This window comes from Prinia subflava, chromosome 5, assembly GCF_021018805.1.
Source record: "Prinia subflava isolate CZ2003 ecotype Zambia chromosome 5, Cam_Psub_1.2, whole genome shotgun sequence".
Taxonomy (NCBI): domain Eukaryota; kingdom Metazoa; phylum Chordata; class Aves; order Passeriformes; family Cisticolidae; genus Prinia; species Prinia subflava.
The window spans coordinates 27,639,460-27,659,048 of record NC_086251.1 but is presented as its reverse complement, the minus strand read 5'-3'; the positions used below and the strand labels follow the sequence as shown (position 1 = coordinate 27,659,048).

Here is a 19,589-nt window from a genome sequence, read left to right as displayed (position 1 = left end):
GCCCAGGTGGCCAGGGAGGCCAAAGGCATCCTGGCCTGTATCAGCAGCAGTGTGGCCAGCAGGACCAGGGCAGGGATTGTCCCCCTGGTCAGTGCACTCAGCACTGGCAGGACTGCACCTTGAGTCCTGTGCCAAATTTAGGGACCATCACAACAAAAAAGACTTTGAGGTGCTGGAGCAAATCCAGAGAAGGGCCGTGGAGGTGGTGGAGGGTCTGGAGCACAAGTGTGAGGAGTAGCTGAGGGAGCTGGGGGAGTTTATCCTGGAGAAAAGAAGACTTGGCAGGGAGAATATCATTGCTCTCCACAATTACCTGGAAGGAAATTGTAGCCATGTGAGGGTTGGTCTCTTCTCCCAGGCTGCCAGCAACAGGACAAGAGGACATGGCCTCAAGCTATGCCAGAGGAGGTTCAGGTTGGACATTATGAAGAATTTGTTCACTGAATGGTTTATTAAGCATTAACTGAAATCTGGCTGCCTGGGGAAAGGGTGGACTTGTCATTCCCTGAAGGTGTTCAAGGGACCGTATGAGGCACTTAGTGCCCTGTCTAGTAGACAACACGGTGTTCATTGAAAGGCTGGTCTCGGTGCTCTTGGAGGCCTTTTCCAGCCTGAATGATTCAGTGTGATTATGCGATTGAGGGGATTTCCCGCCACAGCCCTCACACCGCCGCGGCCGGGCTCGGGCATCGCCGCTTTAAGGGCGGCCTCTCCAGCCTTTCCCTGTTTAAGGTGCGCGCTTGCGCGTGCGCGCGGAGCCGGGGTGGGCGCGGGCGCTCTGTGGGGCGGCTCAAGGTGAGCGGGGCGCGCTGAGGGGACGCAGCGCTGCGGGGCGGGCCGGGGTGAGCCGGGCAGCAGGGGAAGGGAGGGTGGGGTGCTTGGTAGAGCTCGTACTCTCCTTCCCGGGAGTCGTGTGCTCAGGGATTAGCACCTCCTCGCTGCAGGGCAGGAGGGGGCACAGGTGCGGAAGAGGTTGGAAGAGGCTGTTGGCATTTCCCGATCCCTGGAAGGGGAGCTGGGCTCGAGCTTTACTGAGCCCCCGACCAAAGCGCGTCCCGGGGCGGTGCAGGCACTGCGGGGGAGAGGAGCGGAGCCCAGCGCAGCCCCGGAGCAGCCGTAGGACTGAGCCCCTGCGCTGCCTCTGCCTCTGTCGGGTTCTCTCTCCTGGGCTGCTCTGTCTGCCGCTTCCGAAACTGGCGATGACCCGTCTGCAAGGCTCTCTCCAGAGGCTCTTCCACCTTTGGCAGCACTGCTTTCCAACTTGGTCTTTGGGCATACCTGGGAAACTGGAGAGTCAGTAGGCTCTCTGACACGTGGAAATCTGCAAATTGCATTATAGGCTTCTCAAAAAAAACACCGGCTGATGCTCCTGCGCTCCTGGGAGCAATCTGTGCTCCTTATGTGAAATTCTGCCAAGAAGAAATAGGCCTTATATACAGTGCAACTACTTATTACAAAAAAGCAAAACAAAACAAAAAAAAAGGAAAAAAAAGTTCTAGATGTGGTAACCTAAAAGCTTTCTAGGTATTTTTTTTGGCACCTAAATCTGAAAAAGTCAAGTTTATACAGTCCTATTGTATGTAGATATGAATGTGTATACTTACTGAAACTTTTGCTCTATAGGTCAGTGAAATCTGATAAAAAGCTGGAAGATATTAGGCTTCTTGGGAATATATAAAAAAGAGATGGCAGGATCAATATCCTACTACTATTGTTTTTCTTTTTCATCTACTTCTTCCTTGGAGGAAAAACTGGAGCCTGCCCTCAACTCTTATAGTGTGTCAGAAAATTCACATGAAGAAAACACTATGGGAGAGACTTATCATCAGAGAATTCAGTGATGAGGCATGGAACATTAGGAAATCTAAATTTATTGGTTCAGTTCATGAAAGTACTTAGCTTTTTATGGCATGTGTTTTTCTTCATTCATGACAGTCAGTATTGATTCTGGCTTGCCATTAATTAACATTCATCAAATGTAGAGCTCTTTAGTGGAGCTGGTGGAAACTTCAGTGCTTAATCCATTACATTTGCTTTTCCATTTACCTCACCTTGCCAGTTACAGTTCTTTTTCTATTTTCACCAGTCATTCCCATCTCAGTTTGCTTGGCTGTCTCATTCATTGTTCCCAGTTTCTTCAGTTCTTCCTCCCCATTCTGTTTCGCTCTTCTCTGCTTTACTGGCCATTAAGTTGCTGTTCTTGCCATGTGTCTCTGTTTTTACTGATTCCTTGTCCCAGTTCTTCCCATCTTTCCTGCCTGCATGTTCCTCATTCACTCATTGTTGAAATTTCTTTCCTTGAGTTTCCTTTAAGGATCCTTGCTGCAGCCATTTGGACATCACAGTTTCAGAAGCCTCCCAAATCCTGCTCTCTGTTTAGATTGCCTGCCTTCTTCCTCTTTGCTGCCTGGGCCTGATACAGGACTACCTGTTCTTCCTTTTGCTTTTTAACTGGGCTGCATCTGGCATGGCCTTTAATGACTTGGAAGCAGGTGTCTCATTTTGGCAGCTGAAAACTCTGCTGTATGGGCAGTCTCAGAAACAAGAAGTTCTGGGAACCAAGCCCAGGGCAAACAAACTGCAGCATTTTAGCACTGAGGAATTTATTTAACTTTTTAAAAGGAGTTGTCACGTGTCTCTGAAACAGTGGGGAAAGAAAGGCAAGGGGAGACAGACATAAGAGTAAAACTGGACTAAAACATACTTCAGACTCCCCTGAAAATGCTGCTGTTGTGCTGCTTAATGCTCCTGATGTACTCATAGGGTGGATCAGGTGATTGGCACACCACAGTGATGTTAAAACTTGGAATTTGTTTAATAAAAATATTAGGAAAAAATACTCTTTGATTTAAAGAGTAAAAGCAACTCAGGTTGGTTTTGCTTGGAAAAGCTAAAAAATAATAATTGTGTTATCTTTTTTAAAATAGTCAAAAACATCCTGTACACTGGCACTATGCTTGTATTGGAAAGAATTGTGTATGTGATACAAATCTCTTTTATTTCACTTTAAAGAAATTGGTTCTCTTTTTCCAAAAGCTTTCCTCATTGTACAGTGCTAAAAGGTGTTGCCTCTACTTATTTTTTTTAGTAACTTCTGTACTGTTTATAATGTGAGGAAAGTTTGATTCTTACTGTGTTGTGGTGTTACTGTGACCATTTGCTTGTGTAATGGTATTGCTGACTTCCACTGTAGGTGCAGTCCTGTTTAGAAGTAAATGTCCATCTGCAGTGTTGTATTTGCAGTGACAGCTGTCACAGAATGAGTGACAATTCAGTTGCCAGTTTCACTTTTTGTCCACCCACTCAGTATTTGGAAGACCTTCAAATTGAATTGGTACACAGGCTCCTCAAACAAAAGCTGTGAAAACAAACTGGGAAATAAACAGTGATTTTGTTCCTTCAAAATGTCAGGCATTCAAAGAAGTAGTCTAAACTTTCATTGGATAATTTTTCTACTCACATCTTTCTATGCTGCTCTGTATTGCTTTGTCTTCCTTTTAGTATGTTAATATCTTTGCTTTTCTTTTTCTTTATATAACTGTGGGGGGTTTTCCCTCTGTATAATCATAGAAAGCAGATATTTCAAGAGTATGTTAGTCACAATAAAAATTATCTTCATCCTCTCTTGTTCAGATTGGGGGTTAGTGTTTGCATAATGCCCATGCTCAGTTTCAGGCTAACAACGATCAGCAGTTTTGGCAGTGGAGCGCTGTGTGAGGCGTGAGCTGTACAGCAATCCTGCCTGCTCCGTGTGCTTTATAAACAGAGGCTCAAACCCTCAGCCATGGCTATGCATATATCAGGGAGTGGTTTGCACAGATTCCATGTGAGCTCTCAGATGCTGTTGGTTTATATTCACTGCTTTCTTAACTGAGCAGTTTGATCAGTGCTTATAAACTTCAGCTCAGCTGTGAATGTGTGCAAATCATTTACTAGAGTAGGTTTGTCCTTTTAAACTGCACTGGACACGTCTGATAGTTTACAAAATGCTCATTGTATTAGCAGAAATTCTCAGATGGTAAATCAATTGCTCTGGGAATAGCAGTTGTGCTATTAAAATGTAATTTTGTTGGGCAGATGTTATCAGGAAGAATTTTGAGTTTTGTTCTGAAAAATGTTCTGTAAAACAAATACAGAGTGATGTGCCCATGATCACACAGGAAGCTGTGTACAGTGCTGAACCCAACATCAGCCAAACTTTGTCTTGAGCCATCCTTCCTGTTAGGGTTTTACATTATTTATATTCTAGAGATTGTATTAGCTGTGTGGATATAAAGATAGATTTTTATTTCCCTTTTTAATTGTTAAGTCCTTACTTTTCAATGCTTATTTTTGTTTATAAACAGTAACTAGTAATTTCATCAAAGTGGTTTTTTTTTTTCTTTCGCTGTAGACTGTTATTCTACATTATTTTGTCCAAAGAATTCTGCAGGTCACTTATTTTTCAGTTATGTGATGCTGTAAAGACACAATTGAGATTCATTCCCTGTAGCTTATCTTGTAGCATCCTTAGGTGTTGAAATACTGGAAAGAAATTTTAATTACTTTTCCCAAATAAGAAGCTTTTCAAGTGCAAACACAATAAAATGTCAAACCTTGATCTGTTTCTTTAACAAGATTCTTGTGTTTTGACTCAGCTATGTGTTTTAAAGGGGAGGCATGGCCAGGGATGTGCACCTTTTCTCCTAATAACTTTTTAATTATGTTTTTCAGCATTCCAGACTATAGTTCTCGATGGTTTGTGAGTGCTGTTGTGTTAGCACTGTAGCAGTACAGACAGAAGGTTCTGTATTTTGCAATGTTCAAAGAATAAAGATGTTGGATAAGTGATGATGATGTACTCTTTCTAGGGTCATCTTTTAGATTTGCTCCAATTTGGTGTTCTTGTCAGCAAAATAAACATTATCACAAAGATGTCAGCTATCATGTTTCATGCCTTAACGTCATTTGTTCATGTGGAGATTGGTTATTTATGGCTGTTGGCTGAGCATAGCAGTCATGTTTTTATTTTGTACTAGATCTGTAAGCATGTTGAGATCATGTTTTTTCTTCTGTTAAATTAGGGTAATTTCCTCTTAATAACTTTGGGTCTCACTGGTGCAAAATCAGATTTGCAATCCTCTTTTAAACTGTAGAAATTCAAGGAGAAAATTTTCTGTAGAACAGATTGAGTGATGATCTCATTGTTTCTCATCTCTGGGCACTGCTAACAGGAAGATTTGCTTTTTCTTACAAAACGTCCTACACAATAATATCTTTTAATCGTGTACCTGCAGACTGCTGCTCTGGTGTGCCTGCCTGCCTTTGACTGAGGGGCTCCTGCCTTTGTGCAGAGCTGCCTCTGTGAGTTGGGTGGGAGCAGGGTGTTCTCAGTCAGCGCAGGAAAGCCAATCAGACACCCCTCTCTCTGCCGGGAGGGGCTGGTGATGTCTTACGAGGAGCATGGGACACTACAGTCTTCCAGTAGGTGCTGCTGTGACATTGTAGAAGATCAGGGCTTTTGTAAGATAAACAGGGAAACTCCTTATTCACACAGTTGTTTATTTTATGCTTGAGGTTGGTTTATGCGATTCTTTATATCTTCCTTGGGCGTGGATGCTGAAGTTGGGGAGGTCCATATTTCATCCCGTTTCCAAATCACCGAGTACTTTGCCTCATATTCTTTTTTCAAGAAAATTTATATTAGGCCTTCAAACAACATTTTCTTTTGCAGAAATCCAGTGGGAAATTGGTGTAAAAGCAGAGATGATTATACAAAGAGTAGTGCTGAATTCACGGCCTGGTATGTATTTCTCTCCACTAAAGAAGCAATGTGTTTGTTCTGATTGCCTAATGCTCCAAAATGGTGAGGGTAGAAACAGACACTAATTTGTGATAGGGACATTTATATATCTTAACACTGCATGCAGCAATAAAGTTTATTTAGAGTACATTTATTTTTATATAAATTTATTTTTTTCAGTAATATAAATAAATATATTTGTAATAAGTTTGTCTACATTGATTAATAAAAGTAAATTGTATTACTATAGATATATTTCTATTAAAGATATAACATATATTCAAACTGCATTTGTTTAGTCTGTATATGCAGATTTCTAAACTGTTGGGTGAGGAAAAAGGGTTAAGATGTAATATATGAGAAAACTCTACGACTAGGGGCTGAAAGTGAAGAAAGATTAGGGAACATGACTTTTTAGTTCTTAAATTTATTCTTTTTGCATTATAAGAGATGTCTAAAATATTTTCTTTATAATATCTTTGTTTCCTTGTAGTGGATACTGAATCTTTTGTTCCTTTTATGTTTCAAAGGGTTTGTTTTTTAAGTTTACACTGTTGAGGTTTTGTTTACTTTCTTGCTTACACGTTTGCCTTTATGGATGAGCACAGTATTTTGAATAGTGAGTTCATAAATCTGGTGCAGAAGACATTAAGTTTTGGAGGGAGTATTGTATGCTGCTTAATGCTAAAATAGTTTTCAGAGTTAAGAAGTATTGTGTGACTTGCAATTAAGTCTTTCAAATGGTACAGCAGAACCCTGCTCTAGCTGTGCAGTCACTGACTTAAAATAGGCAAGGCTGTCTGGCTGTCTCAGCACTGGTGGTTCCAGTTGTCTGATTGATCTGCTGCATGTGGCAGCAAGCTGGGGATGAAGCCTCCAGTTCTGGGGTTCCTGCCACAGTGTTATGGATGTTTCTGGGCAGCTTTAATGTAAGGAAGTCTCTGTGAAGGGATGCCCTTGTAGCATCAGCAGTGGCTGTAGTCTGTATTCCCCCAGTCTCACTTGAGGCAGAAAGGTGAGAGTAGCTGGTTGTAGTTTTACACCCGAATAAATATATTACCTAATTTATTCTAAAAAGGACTACCTTAAAAAAGGCCTTCCCATATTGGGGAAGGGAAGTCCTATATTGATTCATTTATTTGTTTAATTCTAATACAACTCTAGGTAAGAATGGAGTGCCAGTGGCTGAAAACTTCCGACTGGAGCAAAGTACAATAGCAGATAAGATCCAAGCAGGACAAGTGCGTGTTAAAACCCTCTATCTCTCAGTGGACCCCTACATGGTAGGTGATGGACTTAGAGCTCAGCCAGAATTTGGTTTTTTAAGTACTTTCAACTCTGTACCTGTCATGATGTTTAACACCAAAGTTGCCGATCACAGAACAAATATATGTCTAGTGTAACTTAGTAATTGTATTCATTCTGATGGAGTTATATTGGGAAGGAATTTGGCATTAATGTGCTTGGAATATATATAGGAATGTGAAAGCAACATGCAAAACAACACGGAGGCAAGAGGTCTGCACTAAAAAGCTGCTCTCAAAAAAGAGGCAAGCCTGTTTATTTCTTTAATTTTTATACATTTGTGGGTCTGGTTGTGGATTGGCTTCTGGGGTTATTACTTTTTCACCCCACTGGCCAGGCCAGCTGTCAATCAACATTATTTTCAGGCTAGAAATATGTAAACAAAGGACAGTGAACAAAAACTAGAAAGGTTGTTTATGTTCCAAAGTGTGAGAAAGTGAAAAACTGCTTCTAATGTACAGAAGCTGAAGAACTGACTCCATCTTATGAACAAGTAGAAGGCTTTAAAAAAACTCAGAAGAATCAGGGCAACATCAGAATATGACTTTATTGGACCGGGAAGAGACTGTGAGCCCTGGTATGCCATTACAGATTTGTTTGTATCAGCTTTTTGTGTACTTGGCCTTTTTTACATGGTTATTTTTCCAGTCTTGTACACTTAGCTTGGGAATTAAGGAAAAGTTTAAGAGTCCTGAAATACTAGCTGTAGCTACAGGGGAAGCTGCAAAGAAAATATGTCACATTTCAAGATGTTTCCTTAAACTGATCTCTGTCAAGGATGGTCTACATATATGTGACAGTTCTTCAGTGCACAGGAATGAACTAAATGACTTGTGGGCATTTTTTTTTTCAATCCTGCATTTCTAGGATTCCTTCAGTTGAGGAATGGCATTTGTAGGATTCTCATCACACCCGAGCCAGTCATCCTCAGTTGTGCCGGTGCCTTTGAGCCAACATCTGTAGAATGTGTTGGCTTTGGTAACACTGCTGGAGGAGATCAGGATGGTCCATCCTCCTTTTGTACTGAGCAAACAGGAGGAAAGAGACATCTGAGAAAAGACTGTGAATACTTGGGGCTTACTGAGAGGTTTTTGAGTGGCCCTTTGTGTTTAAGTTCTGAACACATCTTCATGCCCCACTCAACTTGAACTGATAACCAAGTTCCACCAGAGCCCTTCATTAAAGCCTTGTCTTCCAGCGCTGCCGGATGAACGAGGACACGGGCTCGGATTACCTGCAGCCCTGGCAGCTGTCTGAAGTTGCTGACGGCGGGGGTATCGGGGTTGTGGAGGAGAGCAAGCACCACAACCTCGCTAAAGGAGACTTTGTAACTTCCTTCACTTGGCCTTGGCAGACAGTGGCTATTCTTGATGGAGACTTGCTACAAAAGGTAATACAATTGCAAAGCCCAGGATGCGACTGGTTTTTTCCTAAACCCTTTCTCCTCCCCCAACCTCTTTTTTCCCCCCTCAGTAGGTGCTAATGACATTATATTTTTTTTGTGAAAAACAAGCATACCTTATTGAAGCAATTAGTTCTCAAAAGGCAGATCAACTCATAGGTGCCAAAATTTGTATCAATTTATTTTTTTCCGTAACAATTCTGCTGGTTAACAGACGGGCCAGTATTGTTTTAATTACTGTTTTGTTTCGGTTTTTTTAATTTCCCTGAAGTTGCTTCAGTGAAATAATTCTCTTAATTATTTTAATTCTAACAGAATTCTTGTTCATGAGAGTGTAACTGAGACATGGAAGGCTTTGGATCTATTTCTTTTTCTAACTTGTGTTAGTAAAAGCTTTTACTTGAGGTTTTACATTCACATAAGAAAGGGTATTCAATATTTCAAGTTGCAAATGGAGAGGTTTCAGCGCATTACGGATATTGTGCTGATTGTTCTCTCCTAACAGAAAATTACTGTAGTTTGAGAATTTATACTTTCCAATAAACTCCTTCCTGTAGGACTCTTTGTCACTGATCTGCAAACATGATAGTTGATAAAATGGTGCATTTTTATCCTTTGTGCTAGCATAGGGATAGTGCACCATTGCTGGAAATTTCTTATCTCCCAACTGCATTTTAGCACTTCCATAATTTAAGTTTTTGTGAGTTACTTTGTCTAAGAACTTTTTCTAAAACCACAGTGACATAACATTTTTGTGCAAACTTGTTATTAGAGTAGAGCTAGGGATAGCTCATCCCTACCAGTTGTACCTTGCCTGGTAAATATCCTGAGTTTGCTTTTTACCCTCAGGCAGTCAAAGCGCAAAACCTCACCTCAGAAACAAATGACCTCCTACCTACGATTCTGTTCCGCAGCTGGTTCCAGAGCTCGTGAGTGGGCGCCTTTCCTACTTTCTGGGTGCAGCTGGCATCACGGGCCTGACGGCGCTGCTGGGAGTCAGGGAGAAAGGACACGTGGCCGCGGGGGCAAACCAGACCATGGTGGTGAGCGGAGCGGCCGGTGCCTGCGGCTCTTTGGCCGGCCAGGTAGGCGCGCTGGGGCCGTACAAACACTCTGCTGCCACGTCTGCTCTTCTGAAACACGCTGGATATTAAACATGCAGATAAAATCTTTGTAAACATGAGCAGGTATGACCCTGTGGGAACGGCCAGATTCACCAATTTGGCACACGCTCTCACTGCAAAAGACTTTACATATGAAACTCGAGTTTCATGAAATAGGGAGAGGAGAAAACAGATGGTGGTGATTACTTGTTGCTCGCACAAGTAAAATAGATGGTATATATACACATGTGTTTATTATACATTTATATGGTAGCCTGTCATTCCAACACTGTATTGACTGGAGACGGGTTTTTTTTTTCTCTATTAGAAAATAGTAATGTGGTAAACCCTTTATGCTGTGTGCCATGACATCCTTTGTGTTTTGAAATTTACAGTCCTTTTATCCACCTCTGCTTTGCAGAACCTGTTTGCAGTGTGTATATGCATACCTACAAATATCTCTCTAGATATATATACACACAAACAAAATCGATATTAAGCAAACTTCAGACCTACTTATAAAGAGAAGCTATGAAGAAACAATGCATGAGCAAATCTATGGAGATTGTATTTAATCAATTATTGTCTATTTTTTTCCCTGTTATTAGTTATGTTATGGTACTTGGCAGATGGTAGTTTTCTACTGTATTTGGTTCTCCAGTACTGACAGTCATTGGTGATTCCACAAACATAGTCTTCTGCAGTCAGTGAGTTTGAAAAGATGGCAAATTTTGATTGTACCTGCCCCATGTGTAGTTGTGAGGAGGGAATGACAAGAGGCAGTTGTGTCACACGAGATGGGAGTGTTTGCTGCCTGGGGTTTAGTGGGATGGGACTAACTATAACACCCCTTAGGATTGCCTTTCTTCCACTGGTACTTCTGTGCAGATGAATGATCTAATTTGTCTTTATTGTTTGGGGGTTTTGGTTGGTTTGTTGTTTGTTTTATTTTAACTGTGTGCCTGCAGATTGGCCGCCTGGAGGGCTGCTCTAGAGTGGTGGGGATTGCTGGCACGGATGAAAAGTGCTCCATTTTGGTCCAAGAAATGGGCTTTGATGCTGCTATCAATTACAAGAAGGGAGATGTGGCAAAACAGCTACGGGAACTCTGCCCAGGTGGTGTGGATGTTTACTTTGACAATGTCGGTGGAGACATCAGTGATACGGTCATAAGTCAGGTGATTATTCCAGTTGTCAGGTTTATTCCAGTCATTCTCCAATGTCTGCATGCCCAGCTTTCAATTAATTCATACTGGAGTCCAGACTGTCATACATCACAGCAGGCTTTCCACTTCAGTGATCATCCTCAGGTGCTGATCCTGGGAGCCCACAGTAAGATAACAATTTCCTATATTCCTTCCATTTAGTGCCTTTTTGAATTACACTAGGCTGTACAGCAGTTATTTTTCCACTATTGCTTTGCATTTTTACCTATTTGAATGTTGCCACAGATTGAATGCAATTCTCCCACTCTTTTGTAGGAAATTTGGCTAGTGAAAATTTTGCAATAACGTCTATTGCATCTGAAAAATTTAGTTCCTGAGACTGAGGAATGTAATTTTTCTTACTTTATGGTGTCCCAAACAGATGAATCAGAACAGCCATATCATCCTGTGTGGACAGATTTCTCAGTATAACAAAGACGTGCCTTATCCCCCTCCACTGCCTCCTGACACAGAAAAAATACAGAAAGAAAGGAACATCACAAGGTACATTTCTCCTCCAGAACCTGTGACCAGGTTCCAGGTAGATTGTTCATATGATGTTTGGAAGGTAATCTGCAGTAGCTACTTGTAACCACAACAGAATGTTGCCATGCCTAAAAAAGAAAATATAATCACAATATCAGTACATCCTTTCCATTACATTTGTCCTTATTAGCATAAAAAATGGCAAAGGATGTTGTCATATAGAATCATAGATGTCAGTTGTTACATTTGGTTTGAGGTTACTTGATTTAGTCCTGTAATCCCTGACAATTCTTTAGTACAAGGGAAGGTGTTGCTGTAGTTCTGTTCTCAGATGTTTTGCAAAGTGCCTTCTCTCAAAATGGCGTAGTTCAGGCATAAGGATGCAGCTGATGCAGTGATTTTACTGAAATTATATTTTTAGTATTTGGGGGTTTATTAGGTAATGGAACTGCAGGTGTGACACATATATATGGGTAAAACATTATTATGTTCTGACTGGGAATTCCTGGATTTCCTTTTAGGATTCAGATGGAGCTAAGGCAGAGATTAGGAGATGAGTCTTAGACTTTTCAGTTGTTGCATTGTGGGACATTTGGGAGATTTGATTTCTGTGCAAATCAATTGGTCTCTTCTAATTAAAATCTTTCCTTGTCCCTGTTACTTTGTCTGCCCTTTTAAAAATGGATATAATTAGTAAAATATGTCATGCATAATAGAATACAGTAGAGAATTTAGTCAGTATATTCCTACAAGTAATTATCATTTTTGATCATTTCCATTTCTCAATTGCTATGGAAAGCTGTGACAGCAGGATATGCAGAATTGTGGAGAGCCTGAAAGTTAATTCTCACCAACTAGTTGCAGGTTCACTAATTATTCTCCCTACCACTGAAAAAAAAAGAAGAAAAAAAAAAGGTAAAAAATAATAGGAATTTGCTCACATTTTATGGATATTTACTTTGGTGATACTACTTTACTACTTGATTTTTATTACTCTTCTCTCTCTTATACTTGAAGAAAATTATCTAATCCTGGTCCCACTGCAGGAAGTTGTCACAGCAAACTGGCAAGGCCCTGAGCTACATTTCTTTATAATTCGTGCTCATAACCCTTCACTTTCAACAACGTTGTTTTCTGAAAAGATTTTTAAAGTTTTTCTAGTACATTGACCAGAGTTTCCTAAACCAAAGCTCATTCTTCTCTTTCACAGGGAAAGATTCTTGGTGTTGAACTACATGGACAAACAAGAAGCTAGTGTATTACAACTCTGCCAGTGGATCCAGGAGGGTAAACTGAAGGTGAGAACTTCTGGGTTTAATCTATGGCCTTTGATACTATCTCCTACTACAAGAGGACTAATTTATTTGTCTCTGGCTCTCTTACTGTGCATCAGGATTGAACAGATCTTTAAAAAAATGAGTAAGTATAATTGAAAGCTTATTAGGTAGCGCTGTTTTAAAAGGTCCCTGCTGAGGATGGTCTGACTGTAGTATGAGGACTTCTCTGATTACATTCTGCTCATGTCTGTATTCTTTATTTTAGCACAGGGTGCAAGTGCTCTTTTACTTAAAGATTCAGACTTTCAAAAATACGTACTTTCAAATACCTGATGAGTAAGGTGCCCTGAATGCTTTTGAGGATCTTGTCAGAAATTTTACTTCAAGCTTTATAATCACCATTTATTATTTTGTAATGAGTATATGCTTAACCAGGCCTTCCCTATGGGGTCTGTCTGAAGTAGTTTTTGTTTCTTCAAGTGATCAGTAATCTTCCTGAGAAAATACCAAGACATTCAATTTTGGTGGGGGCAGGGATCTTATTGAAGAAATAAATCACCTGCAAATTTATCAGAAAACATTCACACCTCTCTTGATGAAAGAATCTGGTCCAAACAGAGCCCTGTCAATTGTAGCAGAAGTTTTTAGATTTTGGTGGTTTCTATGGCAGATCCTTGGCATATTTCTAAGAAATGTGAAATGTTCCTCTTGTTTGAGGAAAACTAAAAGGACTTGTTTGCATTGACAGGTCAGAGAGACTGTGGTCGAAGGCTTAGCAAACATTGGTGGTAAGATATTTACATCATTTTTGAACAATAATAACCTGATTATATACAATGACATTAGAGGTTAACTACCTCCTTTGTTTCATTTGCCAATTTAGATTTTTGTATTTTATCAAAAACTTTATTTTTATAATATTTTTTCACTAATTATTAAAATGTTCTGTAAGAAAATTATTGTATATTTAAAAAAAACCATTGAGTATAAATTTAGATTTTTTAGTTGTTGTTTAAGTACTGAGGGGAATTTATTCTTAGATTGCTACCTTAGCAGCTGGTGATAGTCATCCTGATCTTAGAGGTTTAAAGTGGTGCCCCTTTCTTCAAACTTGTGTGTAAGGAAATGTTTTTTTAAAATCTTTGAACTTATACTTTAAAAATGCAATATCTAATAGAGGTTGTTACTGGATTTGCAAACAAAAAAATAAAATTAAATGTACACACAAGAAAGGGCAAAGCATATTACTAGAGAAAGTAAAAATTAACTTATTTAAAGTAAAAATTAACTTATTTTAATAGAACAAAATGTTCTGTAGTCTGTTCAAAATATCTGGGTAACAAAGGAAATACAAAAATGAAGTGGTGACATGAGCCATGTGATCCAAGATGTGTTGTAAGAATGCTTCCCTTTCAAGGAAGAGGGAAAAGTATGATTTAGTCTATTTAATTGTTAGTCCCACAAGATTAAAAACTAGTAGAATTAAGTGATAACTAAATCTTACAGATTTCAGTCTATTCTACTCATTGCTAATTCCTCCTCACTGGTATACATATGTATTTTGAAGTAACTTGGTCAGATATATCAGTCATATATGACTCTTTCATACTTTGTTTACTTAAAGGTATACTCTTTTGCACCAGCTTCTCCCACTGTTGTGCAATATTTATAAACCTTTTCTTTTACAAATGTTTGTGTGACCCACTGCATTTGTGGGCTGTCCAATCATCCCTTGTCTCTCTTTGCTGTTTGGGTGACATATCACAAAAGCAGCAAGTATAGTCATAAACTTGTATAGGGTCAAACAGTTGCTTACAGATAACTTTTTAAATTATTACACAAAGCTGCCCTTAGCATTTTATTACAGGCTAACTGTTTTTGGTTTTTTTTTTAATCCCCATCTTAATTTACCTTATCATTAAGGATGAATATGATTAGGTCCAAAGTGGTATCTCTCCTTTCTGGAGAGCTGCTTAATACATTTGCTTCTACCAGTTTTGGTTTCATTTTAGAAAGTACTTGGCTTGTTTTGCTTGGCACTAACTTATTTCATTATTTTTCTTGAAGCCGCTTTCCAGTCCATGATGAATGGAGGCAATATTGGAAAACAGATCGTCTTAGTTTCGAAGTAAAAGTCATTGGTTTGAGAAAAATAATTGCATTCTGTCTCTAACAGTGGGCAAGCTTTTACTTATACTAATTTCCATTTCTTAAATAAACCATTAAGTTGTTCTGTATGTACTGAAAGCAGAGATTTTGGGATGTTAATGAATTAAATTGAACTGGAAACAGCAATGCAATCATTTATACTCAAAATGAGTAACACGTTCTTGACATGATTTTGACAGTTGCCGCCTACACTTGCAAATATTTAATGGGTGTGGTTTGAAAGAACATCCTGTGTTGTCCCAAGCATAGGCTCATCACCTGGTTGGTGTGTGACAGCACTTCACACACCAAAGTGAGGAATTCCTATTTCTTTATTGTGTTCTGTGCAAACTAGCAAATCAGGGGGCAACCCATGAAAGTCAGGCTCATCATCATCAAAACTTTACATTCTTTACACATTTTAGCAAACAAAACCATCAGCATTCATTGGTTATAATTGATATAGCTTTTTCATTAATTACTACTTAGACCCTTATTTGCCAGTTATATCTCTTGCTTCTCATGCTAATTATTCCAAATGTGCACTTGTTCCCCCCATTCCATTTGGGGATCTGTTTTAACTTGATGGTCAGGGGGTTGGTGGTTGCGATCTCCCCTGCCAGGATTAGCTTTCCCCCAGTTATTGCTCAATCCTGCTGACTTCACTCCAGGGCCTCTCATCCAGACAGCCCATTTATTTTGGGATTGTGTTCGCTTTTCCTTAAAACAAAGAATTAGCCATAGCTACAAGTTTCACTGTGCAATTGCTTAATCATAACTGCCTAGCTATAGCTACTGATTAACAACAAAAAAAATGGCAAAGTTTGGTTCAAATCTTGAGGAAGTAAATATCACAATATTTGCTGAAGAGCTACTCCAGAGTGAGCTCATCTCTGACACCATGAGTTGACACCCCTTCCAGGAGTAATTGTCCTCTAGACAGTTATTTTTCACAACTGGAACAAAATATGATAAAATAATAACATTCCCAGCACTATTATTTTTATAGGAATTGCTTAGCAATGCACACAACTCAGGAGTCTATTAAGAGCTGTGATGTGAGGGGTGATTCAGAGTAAGATCATGCTGAGATACTGATTCCTTAAAGGCAGCTTGATTGCAGTAGCATTCCGGTAGTTAGGGAAGTTGTGGAGGGCAATACAAGTTCTAGTGGCATTGGTCAAATGGTTTTAAGAAAAAAAGATAGGGACAATCAAAGTAAACCTCACCCTGATATCCCCAGTGTTTACTGTTCTCACAGAAATATTCCTTTACTTGTGAATCCTGCTTCATGTCACCTCTTAAGAAAAAAAAGCCAATGGAAGAAGATTCTTTAAACCACGTGCCATCAAATATAAAAAAATACTGATTTTTTTTTCTTGTCCTAATTTCTTAATACCTGTAATAGTGTAGTTCTTCAGCTATCATATATTTTCTACTGTGAGAGGTGTCATTTAACAAAGGGTGACAAATAACTGGTAACAAAAATCCAGTATGCTTTGGAGGTCACTTCTCCTGGTGATTAGTCCACCTGCTCAGTCTTTCTCTTCTTTTGAGTTGGTGGGTTTCCTGAGTCAGTGGTCATGATCTCCCCATGTCAGAATTGCCTTTATCCACTCAGAGCCAATTTCAGCACAGCTGCTGAGTTGTCTTTATTAGTTTCTTCCATTTTTTGGGAGTTCTGCCAGATGTCCTTGTGGCCTGTAAGCTCTGCATTCTTTGTGTTCTCTGTCAGTTGTACATTCTCTCCAAGCTTTGCTAATGTCCTGCTATGCCTGAGATCAAGCATGTCAAGCCCTAAACTTTGAGGAGGCCAACAAGTACTTTGTCTTTCTAACACTTGGGCATCACTTAGAGCTTGCTTGTTAGTTGCTACCTGCTTTATGGATTATATCTTCTCTCTTGTTGATTAGGCTTGAAAATATATAAATATCAAATATCAAAGAACATCCTTTTTTAAGAAATTTTTTACACATTTTATGACAGTAAGGCAGGACCCTGTTTCATAACGCCCTCCTGATTCCATGTAACTCTCTGGGCAAATGGTTCATTATTTCTGTCTCTTGAGATGTCAGCATCATAATCAGTCTCTTCCCTTTTATCTCATTGTTTTAGTTTCCCTTTATTGCATTCTATGTTCTTTAGGTCAAGTTGTTCTCCTTTTCCCAAAACCAGACCCGTACATCTGTTTCTTATCTCCATCAGCACAGCTGGTGGTGTTCCTCAAACAGGGTTCAGTACCTGGTGTGCAAAGCCAATATTTGGCCCAGAGCCAAGATATTTGGTTTATTTCATGTTTGCACCAAGATGAGTGCTGGGTAGTAATTCCACAAAGCCAGTTAGGAACGCATGCATGTTTATACATTTCAGATTTACTAGTCTCTCTATCTAATACATATTCATTTTTACTCATAATTGACTGGCATCATCTTTGCTAACTAGGTCTGCATGTGCATAACTGCTCATCTTTTGAGTCAGTGGGTTTCTAGAGTTCATGGTCATGATCTCTTACTGCCAGAATTACTTTTTCTCTAAGGACACCGTTTCTGAGCAAAAGCAGTTCACCATCTTGTTTACTTTCTTGATTTAAGATGGGCCCCTTAGAACCTATTGGCTGGGGTCCTTGATTCTTTGCTCCTCTACTGATCTCTTTAGGTCATCTTGACTTTCTGGCATAATCCAGCAATTTTTCCATGTACTCGGAACAGTAATTCTTTGAACTCATACAGCATTGGCACAAGTTCTAGGAAATAAATACAATCTTTTATATGAAAAGGTGTCAAGGGAAGAGTCATACAAACACTGACAAATAGTCACTCACTTAATCACTGATGCCTATGACAAAATTCCTAATGCACATGTGCAAATCTTGGTCCAGGTCATTATGTTATCATTTATAGAGACAAATTTTCCTGGGGTGTCTCTGAGTATTACAGTAATCTAAGGTAATTCTAAGTTACATTTTCCTTCTATCAGCTATCAAGTTACTATTTAATGTTATATTCTATTACAGTTTCTGCTTGAGCCTCTGTGAAAAATTGGTTGTTAACTAAATAAGGATTTATAGTATTCTGTTCCTGGATCCTCTTCACATAGCATTCCATTCCTGAGGACTCTACACTGCTCCATTACTCCAGCCCCCATTGTTATTGTTTCAAAACTGACCTACAGCTGCTAGGGACTTTTTGTGAACTTTTTGGCATTTCTAGCTTCTTGTGACATCATGACCACAGTTAGGAAGTTCAGCTACAATCTTTATAAATGAGCACTTGCCAAGGGTAAAATGTAAACAGTATTGGGCAGAGACCCCTTTTTTTTCTTTTTTGGTTAAGCCAATCTTCTGCTTTGTATTCGTTAGTCTTGTGCATTCCCATTTCTATGCCATCTCCGTTTGTACCTTGAAGTATTGCTGTTGTCTGCCCTATATTTCATTTTCTTCTCTTCTGCTTTCTTCCCTTCCATTTTCATCCCTTTTCTGTTTTTTGGTTTGTTTGGGGTTTTATTATTTGTTTGGTTTGGGTTTGGTTTTTTTTAGTTCATCTTGTTTCTTGTCCTCTTTCTTTTTGGCCTCTTCATTGACAATGAGGAAAACATGGTGTTTTTCATAAGAGCACCTATTAGTGTTTAGTGCTAAGCTGTGCTGTTAAATGTCAGGATTTTATGCAAAATGTCACCAGCACCATGAAAAGCATCATAAATAATACTGAACAACCATTCCAGCCCTGACGTAAATGTTTCTTACTGCAGTTTATAGTAGCTGTTGTTACAAAAGTGAAGAGACCTGAGGTAGATGCCTTTCAAATAGCTTAATCTCTTCATTCAATATTTTAATGCATTGATTGTGGAAGAAGAAAGTGCAGGATTACTTAATCCTATTTCTAACATTGCTCTTCTCTTTTGCTATACTACGTTTCTCTTTACTGGCTTCTCTTCACAGTGACAAATGTTTAGATAATCCACAAACAGACTACCAGGGGAGAAGAGAAGATCACAGGCAGATGGCATTATCCCACTTAGAAATGGTAGCAGCAGCTGGAATAAGCTTCAAACTGAGAAAATACTTTGTGAGACAACTCAGAACTCTTGAGGGAAAGCACAGAAGGAAGCAGAAATGAGACAAGATGTTTTAACCACACTAACACAGAATTTTGCAACCAGAAGTATAGATTCAAAGTAGTAAGATAAAAAGTAGTGAAATTTAGTTTTGCTGCAGTACTCTGGTCTGGGTGGAGTGATGGTAAGAGAGCTGTATGTGCAACAGACCCTATTCTCCACAAGACAACCAACAGGAACCAAGAAACAAGGCTCCAGGGAAGAGAAGTGAGAAAAAGATGGCTCCATAAATCTGTAAAATGAGTGTGGAGCAGAGGAGGATGGCTCTACGAATCCAGTAAACAAGGAGGTAACACAGGAACAAGTGCCTGATAAGGCCAAAGAAGTTTGCTTGACTTTTGTGCTAACCTTTAATCATTAGCATAGTAAAATATATTCCCATCAGCCACTTTCCCCTAGAACATGGGTGGCAAAGTAAATGAGTAGTGTGCCTTTAAATGAAGGCAAGAAATTGTATAGCCAATAACTGCAGGGGCAATGCTGCTGTCCCAGGGGCTGGGATATATAAAAGTGGCTCCTGGCACTGCGGGTGTGCTGGCTCAGTGCATCCACTGCCCAGCACCCCTCAGCACACACAGGAAATGCACCTCTCAGCCCTGTGTCCATCAGCTTCCTGCACACCTGGTGAGAGCACCCACAGAACAGGAGCTAGGATGACACAGCCACAGAGCCGGATCCTCTTGCTGTCCCAGCAGCAGCGAGTCAGACGGGACAGGGCTCAGTGTGCACCGAGCCCTTCATCAGAGACCCCACCGAATCCTCTCCAGA

The 19,589-nt window shown here is 39.7% G+C and overlaps 1 protein-coding gene across 1 annotated transcript; it reads left to right on the top strand.

Annotated features, from left to right (window-relative positions):
* Window positions 1–722: 722 nt before the first annotated feature.
* Window positions 723–14,807, top strand: PTGR2 (prostaglandin reductase 2). Its single transcript, XM_063398629.1, has 10 exons — window positions 723–795; window positions 5,714–5,782; window positions 6,947–7,065; window positions 8,286–8,477; window positions 9,404–9,574; window positions 10,561–10,770; window positions 11,180–11,301; window positions 12,494–12,581; window positions 13,309–13,348; window positions 14,628–14,807. Exons 2-10 carry the CDS (start codon window positions 5,746–5,748, stop codon window positions 14,690–14,692), a joined length of 1,044 nt encoding a protein of 347 aa, XP_063254699.1. The 5' UTR covers window positions 723–795; window positions 5,714–5,745; the 3' UTR covers window positions 14,693–14,807.
* The last annotated feature ends 4,782 nt before the right edge of the window (window positions 14,808–19,589 follow it).